The sequence below is a fragment of the Toxorhynchites rutilus genome, chromosome 1 (assembly GCF_029784135.1).
Source record: "Toxorhynchites rutilus septentrionalis strain SRP chromosome 1, ASM2978413v1, whole genome shotgun sequence".
Classification (NCBI taxonomy): domain Eukaryota; kingdom Metazoa; phylum Arthropoda; class Insecta; order Diptera; family Culicidae; genus Toxorhynchites; species Toxorhynchites rutilus.
Genome location: NC_073744.1, coordinates 86,320,820 through 86,348,356, shown reverse-complemented (window position 1 = coordinate 86,348,356; position 27,537 = coordinate 86,320,820). Strand labels below are relative to the sequence as shown.

The window sequence follows — 27,537 nt, the reverse complement described above, 5'->3', positions numbered from 1 at the left end:
AGTAAAAGAACACTACTGTGAGTCGATCCTTATGAATGTTTAACCGCATGATCTACACATGAATAGCTACAGTGCAACAGCCACTCTTACCCTGAGTATAACATGTACGATCCATTTGATTGGGATTAGCTGTTAACAAGATATCAAGATTGCTAGCGACATATCAGCTTTTGAAGGGAAAAAGTATATGACATATTCATAATAGTTCCTTTGAAAAAAAAAACAAAAACGGTCTTATTTAGAGTGTAAGATTTATCCTTTAACCCTCCTGTACTCGCGAGCAAAATCGTAACACGTATACTCGCGCACGGTGTCACAGACCGAAAATTGAACTTCTCTGAAATGTTGCCATTGTGTATTTTTCAGGCTTTATTGGCATTTATTTGAATGAGAAGGCATGATTGAATGAAAAAACCCAGAAAATACGTTTTCTTCGTCTTTATTATGTTTTAATAGTCATCTAATTCAGCCTCCTCAAAATAGAGTAACTTTTGATATAACGAAATTCGAGTTTTTCGCTGTTATTAATTAAAAGTAAGCAACTGAATCTAATTCATGGAAGTATAAAGAGCTATAAAATAACATAAAAACGTATTAATCGATTGTGGTTTCATTGGAGTAAGAACAAGAACCTAGCATAACTGCATGCTCGAAACAAACATATTTTTCACATTTCATGCAGTTCTTGCATGTTTTTGTGGTCTTTTATCGAAAAGAAGAATATATAACGACCTTCTAGTTAATTACCAGATGATAAAGGTTCTGGAATTTAAAGTTTGCATATTTCTAATTTTCTGTGTCTCTGTTTTCTTAGTAAACTAAGAATTAATGCCTTTTTTCAGATGGGACATAAAAAGATGATGTAAAAGGATTTCTAGGAACTTCCTTTTCTTTTTCTTGTTTTCTGGTCGATATTGTCCATTATAAAAAAAATATCCCCGAAACTGTAACTGTTAAAAATTAACATACCCATTAGTTTATAGTTTACTGTTTACAATTCTTCCACAAGCGAAATTCTCTCATAAGTGTGTAATGTATGATCATTATATTTAGCGAATAAGTATACGAAAGTCAAACATTTATATTATGTTTTTGAACGTGTGAATCTAACGACGAATATATTGACGAATAGTTAATATATGGATCCGTTTAATCCAGTTACAAAAGAGACTGAAATCAAATAAGAATAGTCCGGTAATGATCTTATGCATTATATTCAATAAATATTCCGAGCCCACTAACATTAGTATACATTTCATTCAACAATATTCTAGAATATGGAAAATGGCACTTGTCCAAAAAAGTTACTCCTATACTCGCGTCGGTGTGTCAGACCGAAAGTGTTAAAAAAGTGGCACACGTCCCCTTTGTACCAACACATGCGATACGCTAAACGATGACGAACGACGAATAACGAAGCTAGAGAGAATCGCAAAGTCGTAGTGTTGATATTTTCTGAGAAATGAACGAATTATTGATTTCTCGGTCTGACAGACCAATGCGCGAGTATAGGAGTGTTAAGAGGAAAATGAAACACAACAGTCAAAAAAATTTAATCGTGCACTACGTTTCATTTCAAATTGAAACTGTGATAGAAACTTAAAACAATAATCTGAATACTCTGTAGATGCCAATAACTTCTTACATATGATAAAAATGACAACAAAATAAGTGGTATCTCTTAACTTTCAAATTAAATCCCAAACTTTTATTATTGATTAAAATTTCACCCAAAACAGAAGAAGTGAGTTGCACTCACAGGTAAACGTCTCATACCGTACGAAAATAAATCAATATTTGACGTGGCTTTGGCCTTTGGCCTAAGTTGCTGAATCAATTTAATGGATATGCAAATATTCAAACAATTTCTCATTAAGCGGAGCTCCGAGTCTTTCGGTCTCCTCAAACTTCAAACTGCGCTAGCAGTGGAGAGAAGCTGGAAAGCTGGACGACAATGAATAATGAATTATTCACTCCCGCGTGGGGAAGTAAGCTTACATTGAATGTATTGTGTCCCAGTCAACAGTTTAATATCCTTATTTATTCATGGCACGCGAAAAAATTAGAAAGATTAACTAAAAAAGATTATCTATTTTCGATTTTTTTTTTCCAAGACGGCAAGGAGGAAATTGATGCTTCCGCAATACGTTTGCACTCGAACACATTCCACCCTATAAAAACCATAACAACGGCATTAAGCGCATAAACACACCAAATTAATGCTGGGCTGAAGTACTCTTCAATTATCCATGAAACTGCAATGAATTAATTAATTAGTGTTTCCCTACACAATCTTCATTAAGCGATTTTGCCCGAAATGTGTCGGAAAAGCCTTCATTACGTGTAAGGGGTGTGATTGTCCATATTCTTATGGCTACCATGTCAATGTCGCATCGCACGTTACACTCACCTGCTAGAAATTTAGGAACAACTCCACTTTTGTGATTAGTTCTTTTGAGATCAATTTCCGCTGTCTCTGTTGCAATGATGGGTGGCAGATAAAGTAGATAAATGCAGCAGCAAAGCACGACGACGGCAACTTGACCTGATGATGTAGCTGGCCTCATGTTGACGGCTGCAAAAGAGAAAAAAAACATCAAGATCGAATGCTCTTGACTCGAGTTGCTTTAACGATGTGAAACCTCTTGATTCGCAAAAAAAAACCATTGTCATTAGCGCTGTGTATAAAGAGATTTCAAGATGATCTCCAATGACACAACACAATGGCTGATAAAACATAATTATTTCGGTTTGAAAAAACAAGTGCACGGTGCATTGATAAAATATACCAACTGAATATCTCTTGATTTTAGATGGCAAATTAAAAGTATTGACGCTAATCAGCTTTCGCGCTGTACGAGCCGTTCTCATTGCATAATGCAGAAGTGCATGTCTTAGAAATTTGACACAAGGATCATTTCAATTCTAATGACTTTTTCAAAGCGCTTATTCTAGTTCTATAAGATTTTTCTAAAGCATACGGGATACTGCCGTTCTACGCATAGTTGTCCCATGTTCCAAAATCAGCAACTGAGAGAAAAAAACGCATTCAATGTTTTCTAGCATATTTGTCTACCAGAAGCTCTAAGCATTTCTGTTTAGCGCTATACTGGGTTTCTCATCAGCAGAAAACTATTGTTTAATAAAATGTGAAAAGATCCCCTCATTTGAATCAATTAATCTTGGTTACGGGCTTAAAAATTCATGGTGGGACAAATATGCCTAGAATATCAACATGGGATAATTGAACTTGATGTTGTTTTTTGAAATGCTGGGAACAAGCGATAAGTTTTTTTTTGCGTTTTTCCTAAAGATTATGGAATACTCCGCAGTTTATAAATCTCATTGTTATTAGGCATTTGCTAACAAGGTGCACACGTGTTCTGTTAAACTTCTTTTTATTTTTTTGTTAATAAGTTCGTTCTACCAAACCAGAAATGAGTACATTAGCCCTGCTGAAAGCGTGACATAAAATTCTTGTACTTGAACCTCTTTATTTGATTTGGATCTACAAAAAAATACATGCTGGGACAGGTATGAATAGAATATCAACATGGGGCAATTGAACTTGATGTTGTTTTTTTTAAAGCTGGGAACAAACTATATTTTTTGTGTTTTTCCGGAAGACATCGTTTTATTAAGAATAGTGAAATTGTCAAAAACTAACATGGGGCAACTATGCGTAGAACGGCAGGATATCTCATGAACATTATTGCCCCTCCCATGGTAACATGGCATACATCCGTTTTCAGACCCCTTAACACTATGCCGTCCGCACGATTCGTAAAAAAACATTCGCTTAACGCCAGCAACGCTTATTCGGATTACTTGGCTTGTCGCTGGCCTTCCTTCACACTATCGGGAAATGATAAATTGTCAAGTACCGTTCTGAATCATATTTTGGACGCTTAAGGATATGATGCAAAAAACAAATCTCAACTCTATGCACAGGTATTATTTGGTTGTTATTTTTAATAAATTAGTTCAATATGCTTTTAAGTTTTCTACTTTGGTACCTATTTGATTGAAATCATTAAAAAAAACATCGAATAAAATGCTTTTCAAATCAAGCGAATAGGAATCAAACTTCGGACACTAAATCAAATTTCGGACAGATTAAATTTAAATTTCGGACACATTATTTTGTATTTTTTTGGACGAAAATTACATTACACTTGATTATATTTTATAGTCAACTCCAAACTCTTACCAAGCAATGACAGTAACCTGATAACAATCCTCTTCCGAAAATATTACAAAACTGTCCACATGCAGATCGGTGGTATCAAACGAAAAGTTTGAAACTTTATCCGAGCTGCTGACCAATAATGTTCATGTATTTTTCTCTTAAAGTTCATTAAATATCTAAAAAATTACATCCTTCCTTTTTGTACGTTATTACTATGCTGAGAAATGTTCTACTTTATGCGATCAAATTATAACTGAAATAGACTGAAGTGAAAACGGTAATGGATTCTCTGATGGAATAACGGACTTTGAAAATAAAAAATATGACCGATCGATTATGTGTTCCATGTAACGGAGTAATATTTTTTTGCAAGTATTTAAAATGCCTTCAAGTTTTCATGTTCAGGACCACTGACGCGGAAATTTGATGGATCTCTTCAGTATCTTGATTCGAACTGTTAGAGTGACTAGCATCTGACAAGTTGAGTACTTTCTCAATGAATTCGTCGTTTTATGATCTCAAACTGTGCGTCTTCTTCAACAATCATCTCCAGTTGATTGAAATTATTCGTAGTGCTTTTTAGCTTTTCTTACAACACGGGTAATGGCAAATTCATCATCCAGTGTATCCATGGACAACATTTTCCAGAACTTCTGGGTGATAGCGTACCGCGCTTGTACAAAGCTATGAAGTATGTTGTACACAGAGAACGAACACGGTTTCATCTGACACGTACCGGCTCGAGCCGACAAATACATGATATATTTATATTGACAGGCATAACGGGTTCTCAGTACGGACCGGCTGCACAGAGGGAGCATAGATAAAAATTTTTAAGAGAAGGTTCACGACGGGTTTTGAGAAACGACAATGACTATAATGGATTTTCATATAATGGACTATAATGGAAAATTTTAACTACCAAAGTAGTAAAAATAACCAAATAACTAGAAAGTTATTTTGAAAATTCGATACGTTTTAAAATGACATCGAAAGCGACAAACAAGCGGATTGAATAATATTAGTCGGTAGTTCTATGTCGAAAATTCGGTCGTGTCCTGGACACAAAACCTTACAATTTTTTGATTTCGGATAATGATAATTGATCTCGGATGAGAATTCTAGTGTGCTTAATGTGTGTTCAATTTATTTAAAAGTATTTTATTTCATTAAGACGATATTATCAGAAGAACTTTAATTTGATCAAATCAATGAATTTGTGTTCTCACAATGAATACGTTTCGTATTGTTTGCCATAAAAAAATTCCAAAAATTGTCCTTTGCATCTTAATCATCAGCATAAGCTATATTTCAAAACATTTGAGGCGAAATGCAATTCAGACTCAAGAGTCCGTTCCATACGTTTCATGTGAATGTCCTGGATATTGGCCATGGTTTCATACATAAAACTATTATCAGCTTATTCACAGTACACAATATACAAGGAGATTATTTTTATGAGATTTCCAACTCCTCTAATTCTGAGGAACCTATACCGAGGCCACGAACTGACGTCTGTGAATCTGTAAAACTGACAGGGTATTCAATTTAGTGTTCAGGAAACTGAATACTAATTCACATTGAAAATGTGTACGTTATATCGAGGGTACGTTGCATCGAAATTCCTCTTTAAAATGACGAATTTCGGTAGAAGTATTAAGAAATTTATAGAAAAATGATTAAAAAAATGATAATGGTGAAAAAATATAGAAATGATGAAAATGATATTTTACCATTCCTCTTATATTATCGATGTTTTCATCAATTGAAGAGGTGGATGGTCGTCCTTGACGTGGCAAATCGTTCATCGTCTTTGAATGCCTAATGCCCTTCATACACTCGTGTTTTAGACATAGTTAAGTCACCAAATGTATTCTGCAACATTTTCAATGTTTCGATACAATACATTTTGTTTACAACACAAAATTTCACACAATATCTTTAACTAATAAAAATCATATAAAAAATCGCCGAGCAAAAAAAAAGTTAACATGTTCTTAATAACGCTGTAAACAAAATGAAGAACAGATCGCGCTCAAAATTTACATCAGGACCACTTATAGTAGTACCAACTTGAAAAAAATGAAAAGTAACCAACAGGATGATTTAAAATTACGAATACCAGGTATATATTGTACAATTAATTCTCATCAACAAACCATTCTATTGCCTATGACAGTTCCGTGATTTCCATTACGCTTTATTCGATTACTCGTGGTGAAAAGCAGAAAAAAATAATCATCGCCTATGAACTCTTTTAAACGCCTATGAAATTCAACTGAAAACTCAACGAACAAAAAAGCTTGAGGAACAATATCGGTAGAACGATACCAATCGGATGTTTCTGTTTTCAGAAATATGACGGGTTGAAAAATTGATTAAGCATATAAAAGTGTTGGCTATTGTGACTGGAGATAATTACCCAATGATAATTGCATACAACTGTGCCATTAGCTGCACCTTGACAGAGACTAGAATGAAAAGCGCATCGCAGGGTCTAGTTTTTGTCACTCGGTTAGATGTTGAATATTTGCTTTTCACGATTGTCGTATGTCACAGTCATTATTTCAGCTAAAATTATAACGATATAAGCATGAAGAGCAACATTGGAGCCACCGATTGGAGATTATCGAACCTTGAAGCTCGTAATATGCAGGAGTTTGTCGCTTGTTCAGCACGTCAAGAGAACCTCTCGTGCAAAATCATTCAGTATATCGTTCTGTACACTAAAAATAGCTTTGCTTCAGCGTAAACCTTTCTGTGAGAGCTGTTACAGATGGCGATGGGATGGCAAGAGCCTCTTGTGGAGTAACATTAATTCTTCGTTCCCCTAAGAGAACCGGAATGGTTTTACAAGCCGGTTAATAGTAACAATTCTTCGAACATAAGTATTGTTACTGTACTGACTGTAGACTCTCCCTAGATGCAGCTGAATCTTTGATTGATTCAGGATGCTGACAAAAAATTGTTGCGAGTTTCCGCTGTCATTTTTAATGGTTCCTCTAGCAAAGGGCGAAAATGATGTTCAAATCAACACAAACTGAAAAATGTGTATAACAATTGCGCTTGGTATGATAGAAAATAACTAATCAGAAAATTCCACATTTATACCAGCTTAGAAGGAAACACAAATTCAGTGCGTGATTCTAAAATGATATGTTTGTATCATCTCACATATTAAAAAAAACTATGAAACTTACGTCGACAAATTTCCGGTTTTATTACTATTTACATATCTCATCACTTCATTGAAGGACAACCTACCTTCTTGCAAGAAACGTATTTAGGTGGATATACGTAATTCTAAACGTAAATTAAACCTAAAATTAAACAATGATGGGTCCGAAATAGTTCGTTTCAAACTTGTTTGCCACTGAACCAGTTTTTGAGAATGTTCTACAGCCGAGTGTTCTTTGGCGGCTTGATATGATGGAAGGTCAATAAAATCATTCGGCCAAACGTTCAACAAATTTAAACAGTAACTTTTTTCTGAGTACAGAATTGTTCAGAACAGCAAAGTAAATATCTGAAGTAGATATATGAATATTGTGTAAAGTTATATAGTATATCAATGCAATGATAACAGTGATGTTCAGTAACTTCCGACATCCTCCTCATTTCCGCAGACGCTTGAATGTGAGAGTAGCGCAAGAAATACAAGTCCAATGGTCCAGTTTCTGAATGCCATCCCAGACCAGTAACGTTTACCCCCAATTAAGCCAGAAGAATCACAGGCTTTTAGCGAAGCAGAGCACAAATCGAATAGAAGCTGTGAAGCTGTGTTTCCATTTCCACGAGAACAGGAAATGTGTAAAATATGAAATATCATGTAGATGAACGATTAAGACGAATCCAATAGTTTTTATCAGTTAAATTTCAAGCGGTAATTTTCTCATAACCAACTAGCAAGTAAATAATATCATCCTAAGTTGAAGCCGAAGGTCAGTAACATAAAAGTCAATGAGCTTCACATGTATATTTCACACCTTCTCTAATCGTCACCGTCTACCATCTTTGCGGATGATTAATACAATGATAGTGGTGAATGTCGTCAACATTTTATGATGCTATGCGAGATTGAAATGAACCCACCGCTTCATGTAGTCTACACAATGTCTAGTGAAGGCATACAAATGTATTGATTGTTTCTCACTGAAAACCAGTTATAAACTACGGTATTACAATATTAGTTGTACTCAACTTAAAAAGTATACTTGAACCAAATTGTTGTTCACAAATGAACACTTTCGAACAAGTTCGTTCAGTTGATGAAGTTTACAAAGAATAAAACGGATTTGGTGCGCCAACTCGTAACTATGAATGAACTACGACAACAAACATCAGAGTAAACGGAAACCGGTTGTTCATCTCGGAAGAAAATAAAGATGTTGAATCGCCCAAGAAGGTTATGGTATCAGTTTTTTTTTATATTGGATGCCTTCCGGATAATCACATTAAGAATGAGATACATTAATTGGAGAACCGGTGTCAAAATTGAATTGAGCCTAGAAATGTTGAACACGAAAAAAAAACGGACAGAGCTGTTAGAATAAATTTATGCATTTTTTGTGTATGTTTACTACAGCCCGTTGCTTGAGTTTCGCCCCGAACACGGCACATCATTCTTTGCCCCACTCTTACACACCTTCTCGTCGCTTGTACTTCCACTCTCGTTCAGTTTTGTCCCTCACAATCGACTAGTATTCGTCAATCGGTCTTAGCTCCTGAGAATTGGCCGCATTTCACTCCTTGGGAACTATGGAAATGCGATTGCAGTCGTACAACTGTTTGGCTGAATTAAAACAGTGACAGCCTAACAAATCGGACGGAAAAGGCAATGAACCACATGCTGCTTCAAAAAAGGCAACAATCTCTTCCGAATGCACTTATTTTGATAATTTCTTTGTTGATGTTTTCAAAAGTTACGAAAGCGTGACTTTTCATTCCTATGCTATAGTTTGTTAACTGTGTTTGTTAACCTCGTATATGTATATTAGAATGGCCGCGAAATGGTCATGACACGTTTCAAAAACCGACCATATAAGTTTTTTCTGAAAAATTTCACCTCAATCGGACATGTTTTAGGGGTGCCTCAAAGCGCTCAAAGTTTCCGGTTTGTTACCCTCGAATCGATACAATCACTAAAAAATGTTTGAATTTGTCCTAGACTATAAATTTGGGAATGCTACTATTAGTGAAAAAAAACCCTAAAGAATTGGAATAAAAAAATGGAGGACGATCGAAATTCAGAGACTACCAGTGTAAAAAAGACCTGCGAAACTGGAGAACATTAAGTGGGCGAAAACACCACTGTCCATGATGTTCCAGGACTAAGCAATGTCCTGTGGAAGGACTCAATATAACACTGGTGAGGCTAACAGTATTACAATAACCTGTGCTACAACTGGAGACGATGAGGTGGATGGAAATGACACTACATCACATGTTCCAGGGCAGATCAGGGCCAGAGAAGGACTATCTCGAAGAACAATTCGGCAGGCAAAAATCGGTTGATTAATAACTGCAGTGATTTTTCTGAGGAACAGAATGAAGTAGCCAGTGATCAAATACATGATCATCACATTCAATAGTCACGACAGTATCAAGTTCATTCAAATAAATCATGCAAAGGGTGCAAGCGCTGTACTTGATAACAATACAAAGTAATATACAAATCAAACTGGATATTGCTTTTATCCAGCATTTGTATCTTTCTGTAGATCTCAGAATAAAGCATCCATCATCGGGTGCGGTTCGAACGCACATCATACGATATGGAACAGCAAAAACATATTTCATTGGCATGTTTCTCAAGAAATATCGCTGTCCGATCACAAACACATAATGTTTGATTATAAGGTGAATAATATTATTATAGAAACTTTTAGGGATTCCAGGAAATCAAACTGGGAACTTTACTATTTCTATCTAGCAGTGGGGGATAGCTTCTCAGAAAAAAGTAGTCACACTAGTGAGGAACTCGAAAAAACCACTGTTCATGCTACAAACAGAATAACTCGAGCTTACATTAAGAGTTGCCCAGTCAAGGTCCGATCAACAGACAAGGATGTACCATGGTGGAATGCCAGGCTGGAAATCTAAGAAAACAAGCTCGGAAAATGTTTAACCGAGCAAAGCGTACTCCGCCGGGGTACTACACATAGGAATAGGAAAGCATTTCCTATATTAGATCAAAATTGAAATCATAATTAGGCATGAATAAACTCCATACTCCTTGTTTACTTTTCTTGAGAAAAACAATCCACTCCCGATCCATGCTCGCGGGTAACGTTGTTGCTTCGATGACCACCAAACGAGAAGTGGAGTGAATTCAAATCTCGGATGGCTTATTTACACCAAATAAGTTGAAAACGGACAGAAAAGAATGTATTAGTTGCTCGTTATTAAATGGTACGGGTAGGGTTAGCACACAAATCGACAGAACAAATGTATGGGAAAAAGGGAATGCTTCCAGTTTTCAATAATTAAAACCGTTTCGAGAAAAGAGAATCGTAATGTATAACGTATCAAACGAATCTTAGAGATTCGATTGGTATGTAGATCATCATAATTCGTTGGCTATGAAAATAGTTACTCACGTTAACTTTATTTCATAAAAACGTGACCTGTTTTCTGATTTGGCACCCTTCCTGAAAGACGTAGTTCTACGTCAAAAACACTTGAAGTCAAAGAGTCACTGATAGCCACGTTTGATCATTTGACAATGCATCTCACAATTCAATTAGAAATGCTATGATACAGCGTAATTTCGATAAAACTGTTGAAAAATGGGTATTTCAAATGCTACAAAAAGAGAAATAACGTGTAGTCAGGGGGGTCCAAAATTACAGTAAGAACTGTGAAAGGATGCCTGGAGTTCTTTCACCTTTGTTGTGGTCATTGGGAGCAGATAACCTACTGTCACTCCTTTAAAGGATAGGATTTGAAATCATAGGCTATGCAGATGACATTGTAATTTTGGTTCGTGGAAAATATCAGCATGTAATCAGAAATAGATTGCAATATAAACTTAACTATAGCATAATGTAAGGATGAGGGTTTATCTATAAATCCTCATAAAACCTACTGTTGTTCCTTTTACACGTAGAAGGAAAATGAAAATACCAGATTTGCTTTTGCTGGGAACTAAAATAGTGTTTTCTCCAATGGTGAAATATTTAGGAGTGACTCTTGATAGCAAGCTCAATTGGAACTTGCATTCAGATGAAGTAATACATAAGACTACAAATCCATTATGGACAGGAGCAATTCGTAGTACGTCAGCAATTCGTAGTAAGTCATCTAGAGTACTAGATAGAATGTTGGATCTACTTCCCTTATACCGTTCAGAATCATATTTCGGACGCTTAAGGTATATGATGCAGAAAACAGATCTAAACTTTATGCACAGGTATTATTTGATTGATATTTTTAAAAAAATTGTTCAATATTCTTCTAAGCTTTCTACTTTGATACCTATTTGATTGGAAACATAAAAAAATCATCGAATAAAATGCTTTTCAAATGAAGCGAAAAAGAATCAAACCTCGGAAGCTATTTATAAAAAAAATCAAATTTCGGACAGATTGAATTCAAATTACAGGCACTCTGTTTACATTACGGTTTCTTGTGGTTTTGAGCACAATTTAGATTTCTGTACAATTACTAATACTATAAAATGATCAAACATACGAAAATAACAACGACTTGGCCTGCTTAAAAGTATGCTGCAACCTTCCAACCAAATGTCTTAAAAAATGTCTACAACCATTGATGGCTGGTTAAATTGTAATAGAACTTTAACCAATTGATTTTTTAATTGGCTTGAAATAATTTCCAACAACCTCTTTTATGGTATTTTCTGTTTTCCCCAAAAGGCTTATCGTTTATTGATGTTTCTTTGTAGATTCATGGTTTAAAATACCGAGCAATTGTAAAATATGATTCAGAATGGTATCTTTTTGATCAATTGGAAACAGAAAAAACACAGTAAGGTTGAAAAGAACAAAACAGTTCTTTTATGGAGACCTTAGAGGTTATTTAAGTATTCTAAAGGAATTCAAGCTTAATCCGTTATTAACTCATTAGGACTAGATGAGCAGGCAATACAACTTTGAACGACTGTTCAATGAGACTGAGCCAAGCCGCACTGAATAGGAATCAGGGAGACCTGATATTTACCCAGGATCTATAATTTTCTACACTGATGGTTCCAGATTGAACGAAAGAGCTGAGGTTGGAATAACAGACAGAGTTTGGAATATTCAGGCAGAAGTACAGGAAATTATTGAGTGTGCAACCATATGTCTAAGGCGAAATTATAGACATATAAACATATGCCTTTTTCTGACAGTCAAGCTGCATTGAATGTATTGAAGTCAGTTACCAGTGCTTCTAAATTAGTTTGGGAGTGTATTCAAGTTCTTCAAGAGATGGCTGAAAAAAGTGCAGTGAACCTTTTCTGGGCTCCTGAGCACTGCGGAATTGAAGGTAATGAAAAAGCAAATTTGGTAGCTAGATGTGGACCATTGAATAATCCATTCCTAGGGCCAGAACCATTTTGTGGAGCCCCTGAATGTACCTTCAAAATGGAATTAATGAACTGGGAAAAATCGAAGATTGATGACATCTGGACACATAGTACAGTAGCCCGATAGGCTAAATTATTTATATCACCAAGTAAAAAAGTATCTGAAAGACTTCTCAGTCTAACAAAAAAAAGATCAATGCACTTTCAGTGGCCTAGTGACAAGGCATTGTCCGAGAAAATACCACCTAAAACAACTAGGTGAATTGGAAGATGATACCTGTAATTTCTGTAACCTAAAGAGTGAGAGCTCGGACAATTTATAATGTAATTGCGAAGCACTTTTTCATAGAAGGCGCAATTTCTTTGAGGTTTAATGCAACCCCCAGATGTTTGGAAAACTTCTCCCTATAAGGCAATAAAATTCATTCGTGCTATAATACCTTATTGGGATAATGCATACAGTCAGCAAGTGGAAATCACTCCAAATAATAACAGGACCCAAAAAATAGATGAAATAACTGGTCGTAGAGGAAAATATACCCAACAGGGAAAAAAATACCAAATGTATATACCTATATTTTATACCTTTAATAAAAATTTTTGTCCAGCAATCGCATTGCACTCTAGTATCCATATAAACGCAGTTGTATTTCGTCAGCAATTCCTCGTAGAACTTCTTCAAATATTTCTTTGCTTCCAAATTTTAATTCGCGATGACAACTTCATGTTCCACTTTCGAATGAGTTCTAGGAACTTCGGGTCTCCCGTCGATGATCAGACGTTCTCCAATCATTTAACAATTCAGTCAACTCATGAACGAATAGTCCGGGATTTTCATTATGTTTAATTGGAAGCGTGCGCATCAAGCTTATTCCGTTAAAGCCATAATGTAGAAAAATGAATCATCCTGACAACAAATACCTGCTGTGATTCTATACAATCTAAACGTATATTAGTGAAACTTCTAGATATAAATCAACGGTAGCATTTTCATGAGTCCAGTTTTTTTTCGTGTTTCAACTTCATGTCAAAATACGTTACATCATTAAATAAAAATGACTCCAAAATCCAACTATTTTCCGCTGTGTGACTCAGCCATCAACTCACGACAAAACATATATGTAGCTCTAACTAGAGTGTATGTTGTGTTATATATTGTTGGCAAAATACGAGAGAAGATAAGCGTGCGTGCGCTATCGACGGGAACAAATAAAAATTCGGAAGAGCTTATGCGACCAGTAAAATAACACATCCCAATTCAATTCAAAAGTCATGTGTCAAAGTCAACTTTGCGGTATTCATAGTCAAATGCTTAGTTTTTGTTTAGTCAAATCGCTGTCGCACAACATCAACCATACAACCAGGTTTGGCTGGTTCATAAATGACACAATGATCATATCACCACAAGTGATACATTGTTCGTTTCTCAAATGATTTGATTTTGCAGTCAGCGCTGATATTTTACTGGATCAACTAAAATCATTTTCTGTTCTCATCGTCTGTTACTTATATATATATATATATATATATATATATATATATATATATATATATATATATATATGACACTTATCGATCGATATTTCTTAATTTTACATAAATAATAAAACAGTTGTATATCAATTGAATCAACTTTCACTGATGGTTTCCGATATTGAATGTTCATTATAAGAGGATATTGTATAACTCTATAAGCAGTTCTTTTATGTAGATCTAAACAATTAAGATCTACATAAATATAGGCCTAAGTCAAATAAATCTATTCCTACAGAAATATGTTATAGACTAGCTGACCCGACGAACTTCGTCCCGCCCAAAATAGATTTTTTTTATTTGAATACTCTCAAACATCCACGTTTTCTTACTAAGTGAACGTTAGTGAGTCCTATCACTGAACTCTTCATTGATTGATTACCCTTTGACCCTTTACAATTTCCTTTTATTATAAATTGTCTAGTACTTCTACAAAAATTCATCCTTATAATATAACATTATTTTCAGACACAATTCTCGTTCAAGATTCTTCAAGCATTTGGAAATAACATGTTTCTCCGTTGCATGGAATACATGTTTGATACAGAGAATATTACAAGATAAAGACAGCTCAAATCGGACCATTCCTTCTTCCGGTTTAGGGCACACCAACACATTTGGACTTCCATTTTTGTTCATATAGATAGAAGATATAAGAATGCGTGATTCCGTCCGAAAATCCTTTTCCACTTTCGAACAAAAATCAATTGCGTTAGCGCCAACATCAAATGGACTAACAACGCTTAGCTAATTGTAGAACATATGGGAATTCAATTTTCCGAATTTTCCGATTTTTCTCTCCGCTATATTGATTTACAGGAAGAGAGAATACAACGAAATATAGATGACTCAAATTGAACCATTCCTTCCTCGGGTTTTGCGCTTACCAACACATTTGGCCTTCCATTTTTATTTACAGATATAAGATATGGAAATGCGTTATTTCGCATGAAAATCTATTTCCACTTACGAACAAAGATCAATTTCGATAGCGCAAACATTGAATGGACTAACAACGCTTATTATGATGTAATATTCGAACATGTGGGAATTCAATTTTCCGAATTTTCCAAACTTCCTTCAGAGTTTTCCGAAAATTTTCCGGTTTTTCTCTCCACTATATTGATCTACGGGAAGAGACGAATACAACAAAATACAGGAGGCTAAAATCTGACCATCCCTTCTTCGAGTTTTTCCGCTTACCAACAGATTTTGCCTCACATTTTTATTTATATAGATTAATATATCATTTTCTCCTTCGTTTCCACGTTGTCCGGAACATTGTTTGTAATAACTTTATAATCCGGTGATGTATGTATATTGAGTATTCCATGACCATGAGTGCTCTCTTGGGGAGTTCGTGTAGCTGCTGTAGTGAATTCATCTTATTGGGTGCTAAGTTCTGCTTATGTATACGAAATGGAAAGGAGAAATTTTGAGTGCTTTAACCAGACGCTTTTATGTCATTACCTTTGTCTGGGTTCCTTCACATTTCTCAATTCCGGCTAATGAAAGGGCTGACTCACTGGCAAAGGTAGGTTCAATTGAAGGCGATATTTATCAGCATCAAATCGCCTTCAATGAATTTTATTCTTTAGTCCGTAAAATATCATCGCTAACTGGCAAAGTAAGTGGAACGAAGATGAATTGGGTCGGTGGCTTCACTCGATTATCCCTAAGGTTAGTCTCAAACCATGGTTCAAAAGTCTGGACTTGAGTCGGGACTTTATTCGCACCTTCTCTCGAATCATGTCCAATCACTGTTCGTTAGACGCGCTACTCTTTCGTTTTAATCTTGCCGATGGCAATATCTGTGCTTGTGGCGAAGTTTACCACGACATCGAATACGTTTTGGTCGTGCGAGGAGTATCTTGTTGCCAGATCGAATTTAGAAAACTCTCTTCGAGCTAGAGGATGGCAGCCCAATGTGCCGGTGAGAGACGTGTTGGCTCGGTTAGACCTTGATTACATGTCCCAAATATATGTCTTCCTAAAAGCTATCGATCTTCGTGTGTGAATGTCCTTATATCCTTATATTCTCCTCTTCCTTTTCCTTCGCGAGAAATCAAATCCCTTCTTACTAACAATAGAATAAGGTGAAATACGAATTAGATATAACATATCTTAAGCCTATGTTATATCTAATTCGTATTTCACCTTATTCTATTGTTAGTAAGAAGGGATTTGATTTCTCGCGAAGGAAAAGGAAGATTGAGTATGATGAATGTGAGTGTGAACATTGCCAACATATCCTTATATCCCTTCCTTTTTCTGAAAAAAATGTCACCCTTCTAAACTCAAGCAAACCGCGAGTAATCGGTTCTCTACTTCATTAACATTAGAATTAATGAAAAATGTTTATATATACTTGTAACTATACAGATAGGAGTTTGGCTCCTTTAAACTTATGTAACTGAGCCTGTAAAAATAAACGATAAATGAAGTAAATGGAGAATAATTCATTATACGCATAAACTCACATTGTAAGATAACGCCCGAATTTAGACAAAAAGATTGCTCGTTGCGTCGGGAAGGTAAGCAAGTAGTTAGTGCAATCGAAACAAAACATACCCATTTAAATCGTCAAATTGTTAACTTTTTCACTATATTCACTGTTTATGCTTTATACAAAAAAAATTGATAAATTCCCTTTCCAATCATATATAACACAACATAGGTCGCAATAACAATTTTGAGTAATACGCGTTTGAAAACTCTTAATAAATCGCTACATTCTTCGTAGAGTGACCCCCCTATATAGAAATCAAAGACATAGTCCTATGGCAAAAACAAGCGATACTATGGAAAAAAAATAACCCAATTAGGAAAGTGTTGATTTTTTTTGTTCATGTTCTTGATTTTTTTCAATTTAATCATAAAGTTTAAGGTAGAAGTATCGTGGATGTGTCCTTCTTGAAACATTTTTTTTTTTTTGTAAACATTATATAGAACTAATCAAATTACATTTAAAATGTTTCTACAATACAAAAACAGTAACAGCGAGCTCGACTATTCGATTCAAAAAAAAACTCAAACTTAGATGGGTTTGTGACTAGTAAATGACGTCCGATTGAGCTGCAAATTTGCATAGGGTGTTTTATCTTGGAAATCAACATTTCTCAGGAAGTCCCGTTTGAAAATTCCTGATGACCATTTTCATTGGCACCCTAATATTGAACCATCTGTTTATATCTGTCACTAACTGTTCTTAAAGTAGCTATCAGTAACTGGTCCACAATTTTTTTTTCAGGCAAAAATAACTGCAATATTAGAATGTGTAAATGTCTGCATATTCTCAGACAATCAAGCGGCACTAAAAGCCATTGAAGCTTCTATGTGCTCTTTGAAAATAGTCTCGGAATGCATACAATGCACTAAGTCAGATAAATTCAGAAAAAATGCACTGAATTCCTGGCCATGGTGGTATAAGGGACAATGAACAAGCAGATGTAATGCGGCTCCAACTCACCCTCATATCGTCCAGAACCATTCTGTGGTATTTCTGATTGTGCGTTGAAGAGTGAGCTGATTAAAAGGAAAAATCGGGAGGTGATGGTCAATTAGATGGCTGTACAACTTAGTAGTTAAAAAATTGATCACACCGAGTATTCAAGTTTCTCTGCTGAGTCTTAATAAGAAAAACCTCAGTACAATTACAGGTCTTATAACAGAACACTGTCCAAGCAAATACCATCTTCGAAACTTAGATTTCGTGCAAGATTATACGCGTCGTTTTTGCAACAGCATTTACTTTGCAATTGCAGAACTCTAACAAGACGCCGGCTTTAACATCCTGATAAGACTACTCTAGAGCCCAATGAGGTTTAGTTTATGTCGCAGATATGGAATATAAATTTCATGAGACAGGTTATTACTGATTGGCACCTATCTCACTATAGCTTTTAGTCTGCCCCTTCCTCAATGAGTAAGTTAATAGGTAACCTTGTATGTAGGTAAGCTTGAAGTGTAGTAATGAAAACTGGAACATACCACAACAATGTTCAGAACAATGGATGCATTGGTTCATACCCAACAGAAAAAAATCGTTCCTAGAGAAACTTCTGAATCCCAACATACAATGAACATACTTGCGTCATTTTATTCGGTACTTAGTAAATGTTTATATGTCAAATAACGTTCCTCGATTGTATTCTGAGAAAACGCACTTACCAGTGCCAGATGAAAAAAACTTTCTTTGACAAAAAAAAACTACTAGAATAAGACTCGATCCAGAAAGCCACTACCTGGTTCCTATTGACTGCTAGTTTCGATAATCAACAATAGTCAGTATTCGTAATCTCGGTTCAACAGTTTGAGTTGAACAGTATTTTATCGCTGTTCCTTAAAATAGGTGAGATAAATGTTGGAACGTTCCAATGCTTAAATTCTTTTTTAGATGCAAATCGAATTTCAAATGCCGCTCACAGTCTAATGAAAATATATTTTAGACAAACAGAACACACCCACAAAATAAATACTGATTGGATCAATTTGTATATTCCACCGTCTTTTAAGAGTGTCACCAAATAATGATACAAAAATCGCAATAAAAATATACAGGCATCTCCATCTCAGTAATGCCAATAATACGGTCTCCACGAATATGACCGTACGACGATAAAGGAAAATGATTTACTGTCTGAGAACAGCTAATAACTAGTAGATCGAGCGCAGAAACCAAACGACTTTAAATTTGTTTCTCCATTCTCCGTCGCCACTAAACGAATTCCATTTTGCCGGTTATAATCTGGTCCCGTTTGTTTTTGCACATTGATCTGCCGTTTTTCGGTTTTAAATATCGCTCGAGTTATTTCCCGGATGGGTATATAATTTTATGATTGACTTTGCCTGGGTGCGGGTCTCCCGATCGTAACTTAGCAATTTGTTCACTCTAAATGATCAACTTTACTCAACCACATACATCAATGTTATCAATTCCACTCAGCAGCACATGTATTACTGATTCACGAACACGTTTGATTAGTTCACGCGTATATCAGTTCCGTTACTTTCGAACGACACGATCACGACTCAGTGATCTGATGACAACAATAACAAAGCGACAAAACAAAAAACATCCGCGCGCGACCAAAATGTGCGTCTTCTTTCGGTGGCTCCACTTCCGAGACTAAATCGGTACCAAACAGATCGGCAACATAAACAAGCCAGAATAAAAGCAACACGGTGTGTTTTCCCCATCCCACCACAATTCTTGACACTGTGGGCTGATAGTGTGAGCATGCAGCATCCATCTCATGATACTTGAGTCTTCGAAAAACGTTCGAAATTTGATAGAAATACTACTAAAAAAATACGCTACTATCAATAGCTGATACAACAACATGCATATGATTCAAAAGAATAATAATTCTTCATTGTGAAAATTTTGTCACTGGCCCACAGCTGTTCTCATGACATCGGAAACACCCGTATGCAAATGCAAACGCAGCACCCGTCTGGCAATTATACATTTCAACGCATTCTCGATCGTTAGATAAAATTGGCAATTCTAACCGTCACAGACGCGGCTTCCTTCCCTCATCGTAAATGACTTTGATCGTTCTAATATTCATCTATTTTGCTAAGTGAAATTTTTAAAATCTCAGGATAACTAACAACGTTGTTCGGGAATGCAATTTTCTACCTTCGAGATTACATTACATTAGAGAACAGATGCTTCCCATCCACTTCTACTTCTTCTTCAATTGCACTAATGCTCGAAGAGGAACATTGCCGTCTCAACGTATCATTGCTTGCGTATTTTTTTTTCATTTGTACTTGTATGAGATTTCCATTTCAAGTAACACGCCTTGAAAGGATTCTGTGTGGTAAAAAAGATCGGAAATACGCGTGTGTCAGTGCAAGTCGAAAGAAAATTCCTTGGCTACAACGAGAATTGAACCCGTAGGTATGATGATATGTGTAACGCTGCTAACAACTCGGCCCCGGCGGTCACGCTATTCACACATTGCTCATCTTTGTCAAAATATTCAACAGATGAACCGACACACTGTAGGTTATTGCGATGCTAAATAATTAAACGGAGATGCATGCAACCGATGATCTTGCCTGCGTCTAATTAGAATGTACAAATCACTAATTAGGGAAGAAATCGTATAAATTGAAATGCTTCGTATCAAATTGAGCCCTCATTGAATTACATCTCCTGATATGAATGGAGCAACGAGAAGAGTGTTTTTTATTTGTATTCTACAAATAAAATCGTGGATCGTATGTGAAACAATCTGATTTACCAATTCTTCAGAAACGCGACAAAGAATTTTTCGGTAGATAGATCATCTTAGCACTTGGTTGAGTTTTTGATTCCAGAGCATATGCCTTAATTGTGTTATCTGTACTAAGTTCTAAATGATAAGTGTACCAATGCAACGAACGATTTTCAAATTAACTACAATCTTATTCGATTCACTCTTTCGCATCTTGTAAGAACCAAAGCACTCCTCAATAAATACGTGATCCATTGACGCAAACAAGTTGTAATCGGAAGAAAACAGTACACATCGGGTCACCCATTGGTTAAAAATTACCAGCTGAGTGCTAAGGTTTAGTGCCTGTCGTATTTGATGGACCTTCGTGAACAAGAAAATATGTTGTATAGCCTCTTTTAGTTTTCTAGTTGCTTTCAAGCAGCGAGCGGTTTAATCGAACAATCGATAGAATTAGCATTTTATACAGTGATAGACATTCGTTTAGCCGCACTTGGAAAAAAAAACTTGAAACACTTACAAAACAACTAGGAATGTTCTTTTTATCGGGATACTTATTTGCTGTAGTAGTAGTATATTTAATTCAAGGACATGCGTCCCAATCACACACACACAAGGCGGCATCGGTGAATATAAACATTCAAACGTCGTTTTCCCCGAGACATACGTTTAGCCGCAGGGCATAAAAATCGAGTTTTCGCATAATCACCAAGCCTTTATCTATGTTTTTTGAAAAATACTTGGGAATGTTCAATTTACAAGATAAATATTAGATGTGCAACGTAAGAAGTTGGTCAGATTAGTGATGTACGTAGAATTTAAAGGAATGGCGAAAGGTATTCTATTGACGGAAGAGGAGCGGAAAATAATAAAGATATTCAGTGAACAAAAGTTTTCTAATCGCTCGATCGTAACAAAAATTGGCCTATCTGAGAAAGTGGTACGGAATTTCTTTAAATAATGCCAGAAATATGGGATGTAACGACCAACAAATGGGAACACCAAAGTTACTTTGCGTCTTAAAGGTCGAATAAGACACGGAGCAACCAGGAAACGATGTTCTGCTCATACATTAAGGCAGAATCGGTTGTTCCAGTAAAGAAGAGGCTTATTGCGCGCATTTTGAATGAGTCACCAAACATCATGTGGAAGAAACATCAAGGGAAGCCGAAACTGACCGCCACCCATAAGCAGAACCATCTCATTTTCTCCCGGCAATACATGGAATGGAAGCTGGAATGGAGAAATGTTGTATTTTCCGGCGAAAAAAGTTCAATTTGGATGGTCAGGACTGGTACAGTTGCTATTGGTACAATTTAAGTCAACGGCATGTTGTGAGATCGCAGCGAAACTTTGGAGGCGGAAGTTTGACAGTGTGGGGAGCCGTTTCCTATCACAGCAATCTTCTCATTTGTTTCATTTTCACCCGAATGAACTCCGAAAAGTATCTTCAATTACTGAAGGACGTTTTGATTGGCCATATTGAGAATAACGCTACCGAGTGTGTGGTTTTTCCAGCAGGATTATGCATAGATCCACGTTTCCAAGGAATCGAAGGCATGGTTTGCCGAGAAGGACATTCCGCTTCTTGAATGCCCTGCTGGCAGTCAATTGCAATCCCATAGAGAACCTATGGATAATCTTGGCCTAGATGGTCTATGCAAACAGATGACAATTTGACAACATTTCCAGCCTCAAGGCAGTAATTCAGGAATGTTGGGCTATAATCAATATAGCAACACTTTAAAAGCTGTCTGACTCGATGCCAAATCGAGTTTTCAAAGTGATCCGAAATGGAGGTGGGCATATTAAATATTAGCTACCGATTGGACTCGAAATTTGCCGCACAAATTTTCTTTTATTAAAATTTTAGGATGCGGCTATACGAATGTCCACCCTGATTCCACATATTTGAATTACTTAGAAAACAAAAAGTGAATTTATTCTTTTTTTAGAATGAATTCGATGAAAATAAACAATAAACGTTATTTATGAGTAAAACTGTACAAAGGATAGGCTTATTTTTTAAAATATTCAGGAAAAATAGGGTGCGGCTAAACGAATGTCCACCCTGATTCCACATATTTGAATTACTTAGAAAACAAAAAGTGAATTTATTCTTTTTTTTAGAATGAATTCGATGAAAATAAACAATAAACGTTATTTATGAGTAAAACTGTACAAAGGATTGACTTATTTTTAAAAATATTGAGGAAAAATAGGGTGCGGCTAAACGAATGTCTACCACTATTTAAATTTTTAGCCAAGCTTCAAGAACATATAATAGACCACATAGATTTGTTCCCGCCAAGCACTGAATTGTTTAGTTGCTTAAGCGATTTGGTTTTTTTTGGCAATGATTCACATTAGGATGCTCAAAAAATAACTTTACATCCCCAATAACTATACAACTTTATTTTATATCATAAGATTAAAATTTCACTTGTCTTTTGATACCCTTGATCTGCCCATGTCCTGAAAGTTTACCATCTTTCGTAGAGAAACAGCTCGTTGACTTATGCTCAACTACTCGTCTACTTTTGAGTTAATGATAATTCAACAATGTACTTTCGTACCTTTCAGAGGTTGTTCCTTTTGATCACTACTTCTGGAACGCCATCGTTCATCCGATCATGTGCTGGGGCTTCTTTACTGTTAACTTCTAAAGTAATTAGTATAACACAGTAAAAGTTTTCTTCGGATAAAAAAATTACTGTTCGCGAATGTTTGGGTTTACATTTCTGATGAACCACCTTGTGTGACTGATTTCATTGGGAGCACACATAGGCTCACATAGCATTGCAACAAATAAGATTACGAGGACTTTCAGTTGATAGTTTTTTTCCGTACCCCAAATAAGACATTGCGCTGTCACAGTCTTCTTCCTGGTATACTGCAAAATACATTTCAAAACAGTCTACCATCCTTTGAAGCTCCAAACAATCCTGTAGACCCCTTTTAATCATGAAGACTTCGATATCGCCTGCATAAAACGTCCGGCATGGATGGATTAATTCAATTATTTTTTTTTATCCAGCCTTCCTCTCTCCTCTAAGGAACTCATACACGAGCTTCCTAGAGCTGGTCTCATTTTTTCACCAGACACTAAGTGTTGTAGTGAGAGGTACAGTGAGAGGACAAATCATAATATTTGATATTATTGGATCACAATGAAATGATATTCTTTTGAGGGATCCAAAAGGAGTGCACAGATAACAGTTCGGCTGAAAAGTTTATAAGGTAACACAGTAAAACAATTTTTTTGCAAAATTCAATTTTATTATTCAAAATAATTGCCTTCGAGGGCAACGCAGCGATTATAGCGATCTTGCAACTTGATACCATTTTTTAGTACTCTTTCGGTTTTTCCTCAAAATAGGCCTCAGTTTCGGAATCACTTCATCATCGGTCTTAAATTTCTTGCCAGCGAGCATTCTCTTCAGGTCTGCGAACAGAAAATAGTCGCTGGGGGCCAGATCTGGAGAATACGGTGGATGCGGAAGCAATTCGGAGCCCAATTCATGCAATTTTTCCAGCAATACACGAAATTCTGATTTTTCCGTTTTTTATCACAATAACAAAAGTTGCTTCACTCTCAATGCTGTGACTCACGAACCAATCGACCGATTGTTATCAAATTTTGACAAGTATCCATTGGAAGATGGTGCTTTGTGATAGTCAAGTAGATTTTTGCAAGAGGCGCCATCTAGACGTCAACCTTATGAACTTTTCAGCCGAACTGTTAAACTAACCATTATTGTGAAAAAATGAGACGGGTGAAAAGGAGCATCCGTTCACCCGTCGAGACGTGCACCGATTAGGAATTGCCCTCCGACATGACGCGCAACCCGTCACAGCCACCCTCGCGGGATTTCTCTTCCCAACGGAGCGCCAATTAGGTAGTGCCCTTCAAGGGCAAGGTGCCCTCCTTGACGCTCGCTCCGTTGAAACAGCCCTCGCAATGAACCACCTTCTATTCCGTGATCAGGCATGCGGTTCACCACACCGCACGCATTCCACCTCGCCTGTAACCGTTTACCCATCGAGACGTGCACCCATTAGGAAGCGCCCTCCAACATGACGCGCACTCCATCACAGCTACTCCCGTGGGGTACCATCCATTACAATAGCCTTCGTAGTTCCTTCCACTGTCAGCTGTAGCTCGGACATGATGTGTACGATTTCGCTGTTCACTACATTCCAGGTTTCCTCGTCGCAACACATTGTCTCCACGATATTCCCAGTATGAAGTTCATCCAGCCACTCACGCCTTGCGGTGAATCTGGGGCATACAAAACGTGCTCCGGAGTTTCCTCCGCATCTCCACACTCCGGACAAAGAAGCGATCTTGCGTGTTCAAACCGGTGCCTCAAACTGCCTGAAGCAGCCGTGACCAGACAAAAATTGCGTTAAGAAGAAATTCACCTCTCCTTGTTTTATTGTTCACCCAGTCCTTTAGTGTCGGTATGAGCCTGTGCGTCCATCTACCGTTTTGAGTCGCACTCTACTCTAGCTACCACCTAGCCATCGACTCCGTCCACATTAGTTTCCGGATTCCTCTGGTTCCCCTCCTTCTATAGCACTCGCTGTCCTCCGCCAAGATGATGTAGATGGGGACCAATCTGGCTAAGACGCAAACCGCTTCTGTTGATGACATGGTTCTGCGCTCACTCGCGACTCGCATCGCCATCAGCCGGTACGTACTATTCAGCCTTCTTGTGTTCCCCTGAGTTTCTAACGACGCAATTCAGGCCGGACCCCCGTATCGTAGTGTCGATGAAGAGACACTAGCCAAAAGGTGCCTGTTGCTGCTGCTTGGACCATAATTGTTGGGCATGATTCTCGTCAGTGCATTGATTGCCTTCGTTGCTTTTTTACAAGCGTAGTTAAAAGTCACGCCGTTAAATTTCAGTCGATCATCGATCTGCACCCTCAGGCACCCCCCGATTTCACTTCGGGGTTATTGAGTGCTCTCCAATGGAGATTTCTGCCCGTTGCACCGCTCTGCGGTTACTGACAATCAGCATTTCCATCTTGTGGTGTGCTATGTGTAATTTCACAGCATTTGCATCCAGCATCCGATCGTGTCTATCGACTCGGTTGCAAGCATTTTGACCCGTTCCAAGGATCCTCCTGTCACGAGGATAACTATGTCATCACGAAGTCAATGATCTCCACACCTCTAGTCAGATTCAGCTTTAGTACGCCATCGTGCATAATGTTGAGCAATTGGCCCAGAATAGAGCCCTCCGGAACTCCCGCCATAGTTTTTATCTACGTCTAGCCCGTGTTTGTCTCGTGCCCCAGCACCCGGTTCTCAAAGTAGCTTCTCAGTATTCTGCAAGGATATAAATGTTGTGATGTTCGAGTAACGTGATGATGATTCGCGGTGGGGATTGTCATGTTGTGATGTATGTTGTTATTGTGTAATATATTATGTACAAGTTTAATGGACTGAAGTCTCATTTTAGTACAGGTCTTGAGTCGGGTACAGACTCGGTAGCCTATAAATTATTTTGAGACACCTGTTAGTATTTTTTTAAGTTATGTTTTGCATGCGTAGCCCGATACCAGTAGTTGAGAAAAAACAGAATAGAAGACGACTTTGTGGGGCATGAAAGGTGATACTCTCTTCAAAATACCACAACGGGATGCGAGTTTTTTTCTCGACGAAATTCGCATGAAAGCTCCAAGACAAGGTTGCATCTAAAATGACACCTAGGTATTTAAAGATATGCACCTTTTCAAAAGGTACATTTAAACTCTGGGGATCAGGACCTATCGTTTTTTTTTTCTAGGAAGAACATGTATTTGGTCTTCGCTAGGTTGAGTGACAATAGATTGGCCTGAAAGTAATCCCCAAGGAGAGTGTGACACCATAATTGCCGTGTCTGGACTAAAAAAAAAAAAAATTAAAAAATTAAAATTGTGCTGTATCATCAGCAAACCGTTCTGCAGTTCCTTTTAAAGATAGATTGCCATTATCGTTCTTTCTTTTCTTTTCTTTTTGAATAAAGAAAGCATTGAAATTGGTCGCTAATTGCATGGATTTAAGGATTCGCCGGAATTGAAGACTGGAATACTTCAGCTACCTTGAGACAATTACCTGTGGTTAGTATACTGTTTAACATGTACGAGCAGATCATAGCAAAATCTGACGAGTTTTCTTTAATTAAATGTGCCGGGTTCGTTGAAAAACAATACAGAGAGCAATAGTCCTCAATTTCTTCCCTGTGGAAGGGGAGGTGGGGGTTATACGGACATGTTAAGAAGAACAAGGAGACTCTCGCACGATAACTTGTAATCAGCACGTTTGAAATCAAGGCTAACGATCAACGATATCCACGAATACTGTGGGGAGCTGCATTTCAACAGTGGATTTAAGGGCGGTATGATTCCTATTGAGTGGCTCAGCTGCATTGCAAACGGTACTTCCACTTATAACAAATTCGATAATTATCGAAAAAACAGGAGTTTCTAGGCAAAATCCGTCCAATAAAATCGAACAAGTCTCCAAACTGAATTACAATTCGAGTTCGAGAGGATTTTTTCAAGGGAGCTGACATGATTTTTAATATCAGCAACCATTTCCTTGTTTGTATAAAAGAGGCCTTCATAAATTCCACAAAGTGCTCTTTGTGCACGCCGCACACTTCTGAACGGAGTAGCTGCACTGTTTCGTCATCACGGTTAGAGTTCGACTGATAGAGCTGTCAATTTTTTTCTGCTGACTCTATTTGTTTATTTGTTCATTTGTTTATTTACCAACAGGCTAGAAAGCACAATGGTAGTCTTAGTATCTAAATTAACTTTACATAAATATTGCATTACAAAATTACATTAAAAATGTGTATTTAAAATTAAAAATGCATTGCCTAGTAAGTTGTCCAAAGTCAAGGCCTAAGAAACATTAAAAAATTACGCTTAATACAAATACGGGACAGGTTAAAGTCAAACATAGAGACTACACGGTTGAAAATGTGCAGCAGACCTGTAACAGCACCGTAAGCACCGTAGTTAGTTCGCCGGGTGGGAAACCAGAGAAGTGCAGCATTCCG

General features: G+C 37.0%; 2 protein-coding genes across 6 annotated transcripts in view; one reads left to right on the top strand and one right to left on the bottom strand.

The window, feature by feature from the left end:
• Nucleotides 1-19,401, bottom strand: part of LOC129763394 (uncharacterized) — a 31,405-nt gene extending 12,004 nt beyond the window's left edge. For all 4 annotated transcript variants that reach the window (XR_008740909.1, XR_008740908.1, XM_055762418.1 and 1 more), the window contains exons 1-2: nt 19,174-19,401; nt 2,411-2,575 (exon numbers count right to left, since the gene is read on the bottom strand). Coding sequence is in view for 2 of the 4 variants with exons in the window: in XM_055762418.1 (XP_055618393.1) it covers nt 2,411-2,567 (157 nt within the window). In the remaining 2 variants the exon portion in view is untranslated. The remainder of the gene's footprint in view (nt 1-2,410; nt 2,576-19,173) is intronic.
• The window catches only part of LOC129763395 (uncharacterized), a 123,949-nt gene that overhangs the window by 58,320 nt on the left and 38,092 nt on the right, over nt 1-27,537 (top strand). The gene's annotated exons all lie outside the window — the stretch shown is intronic.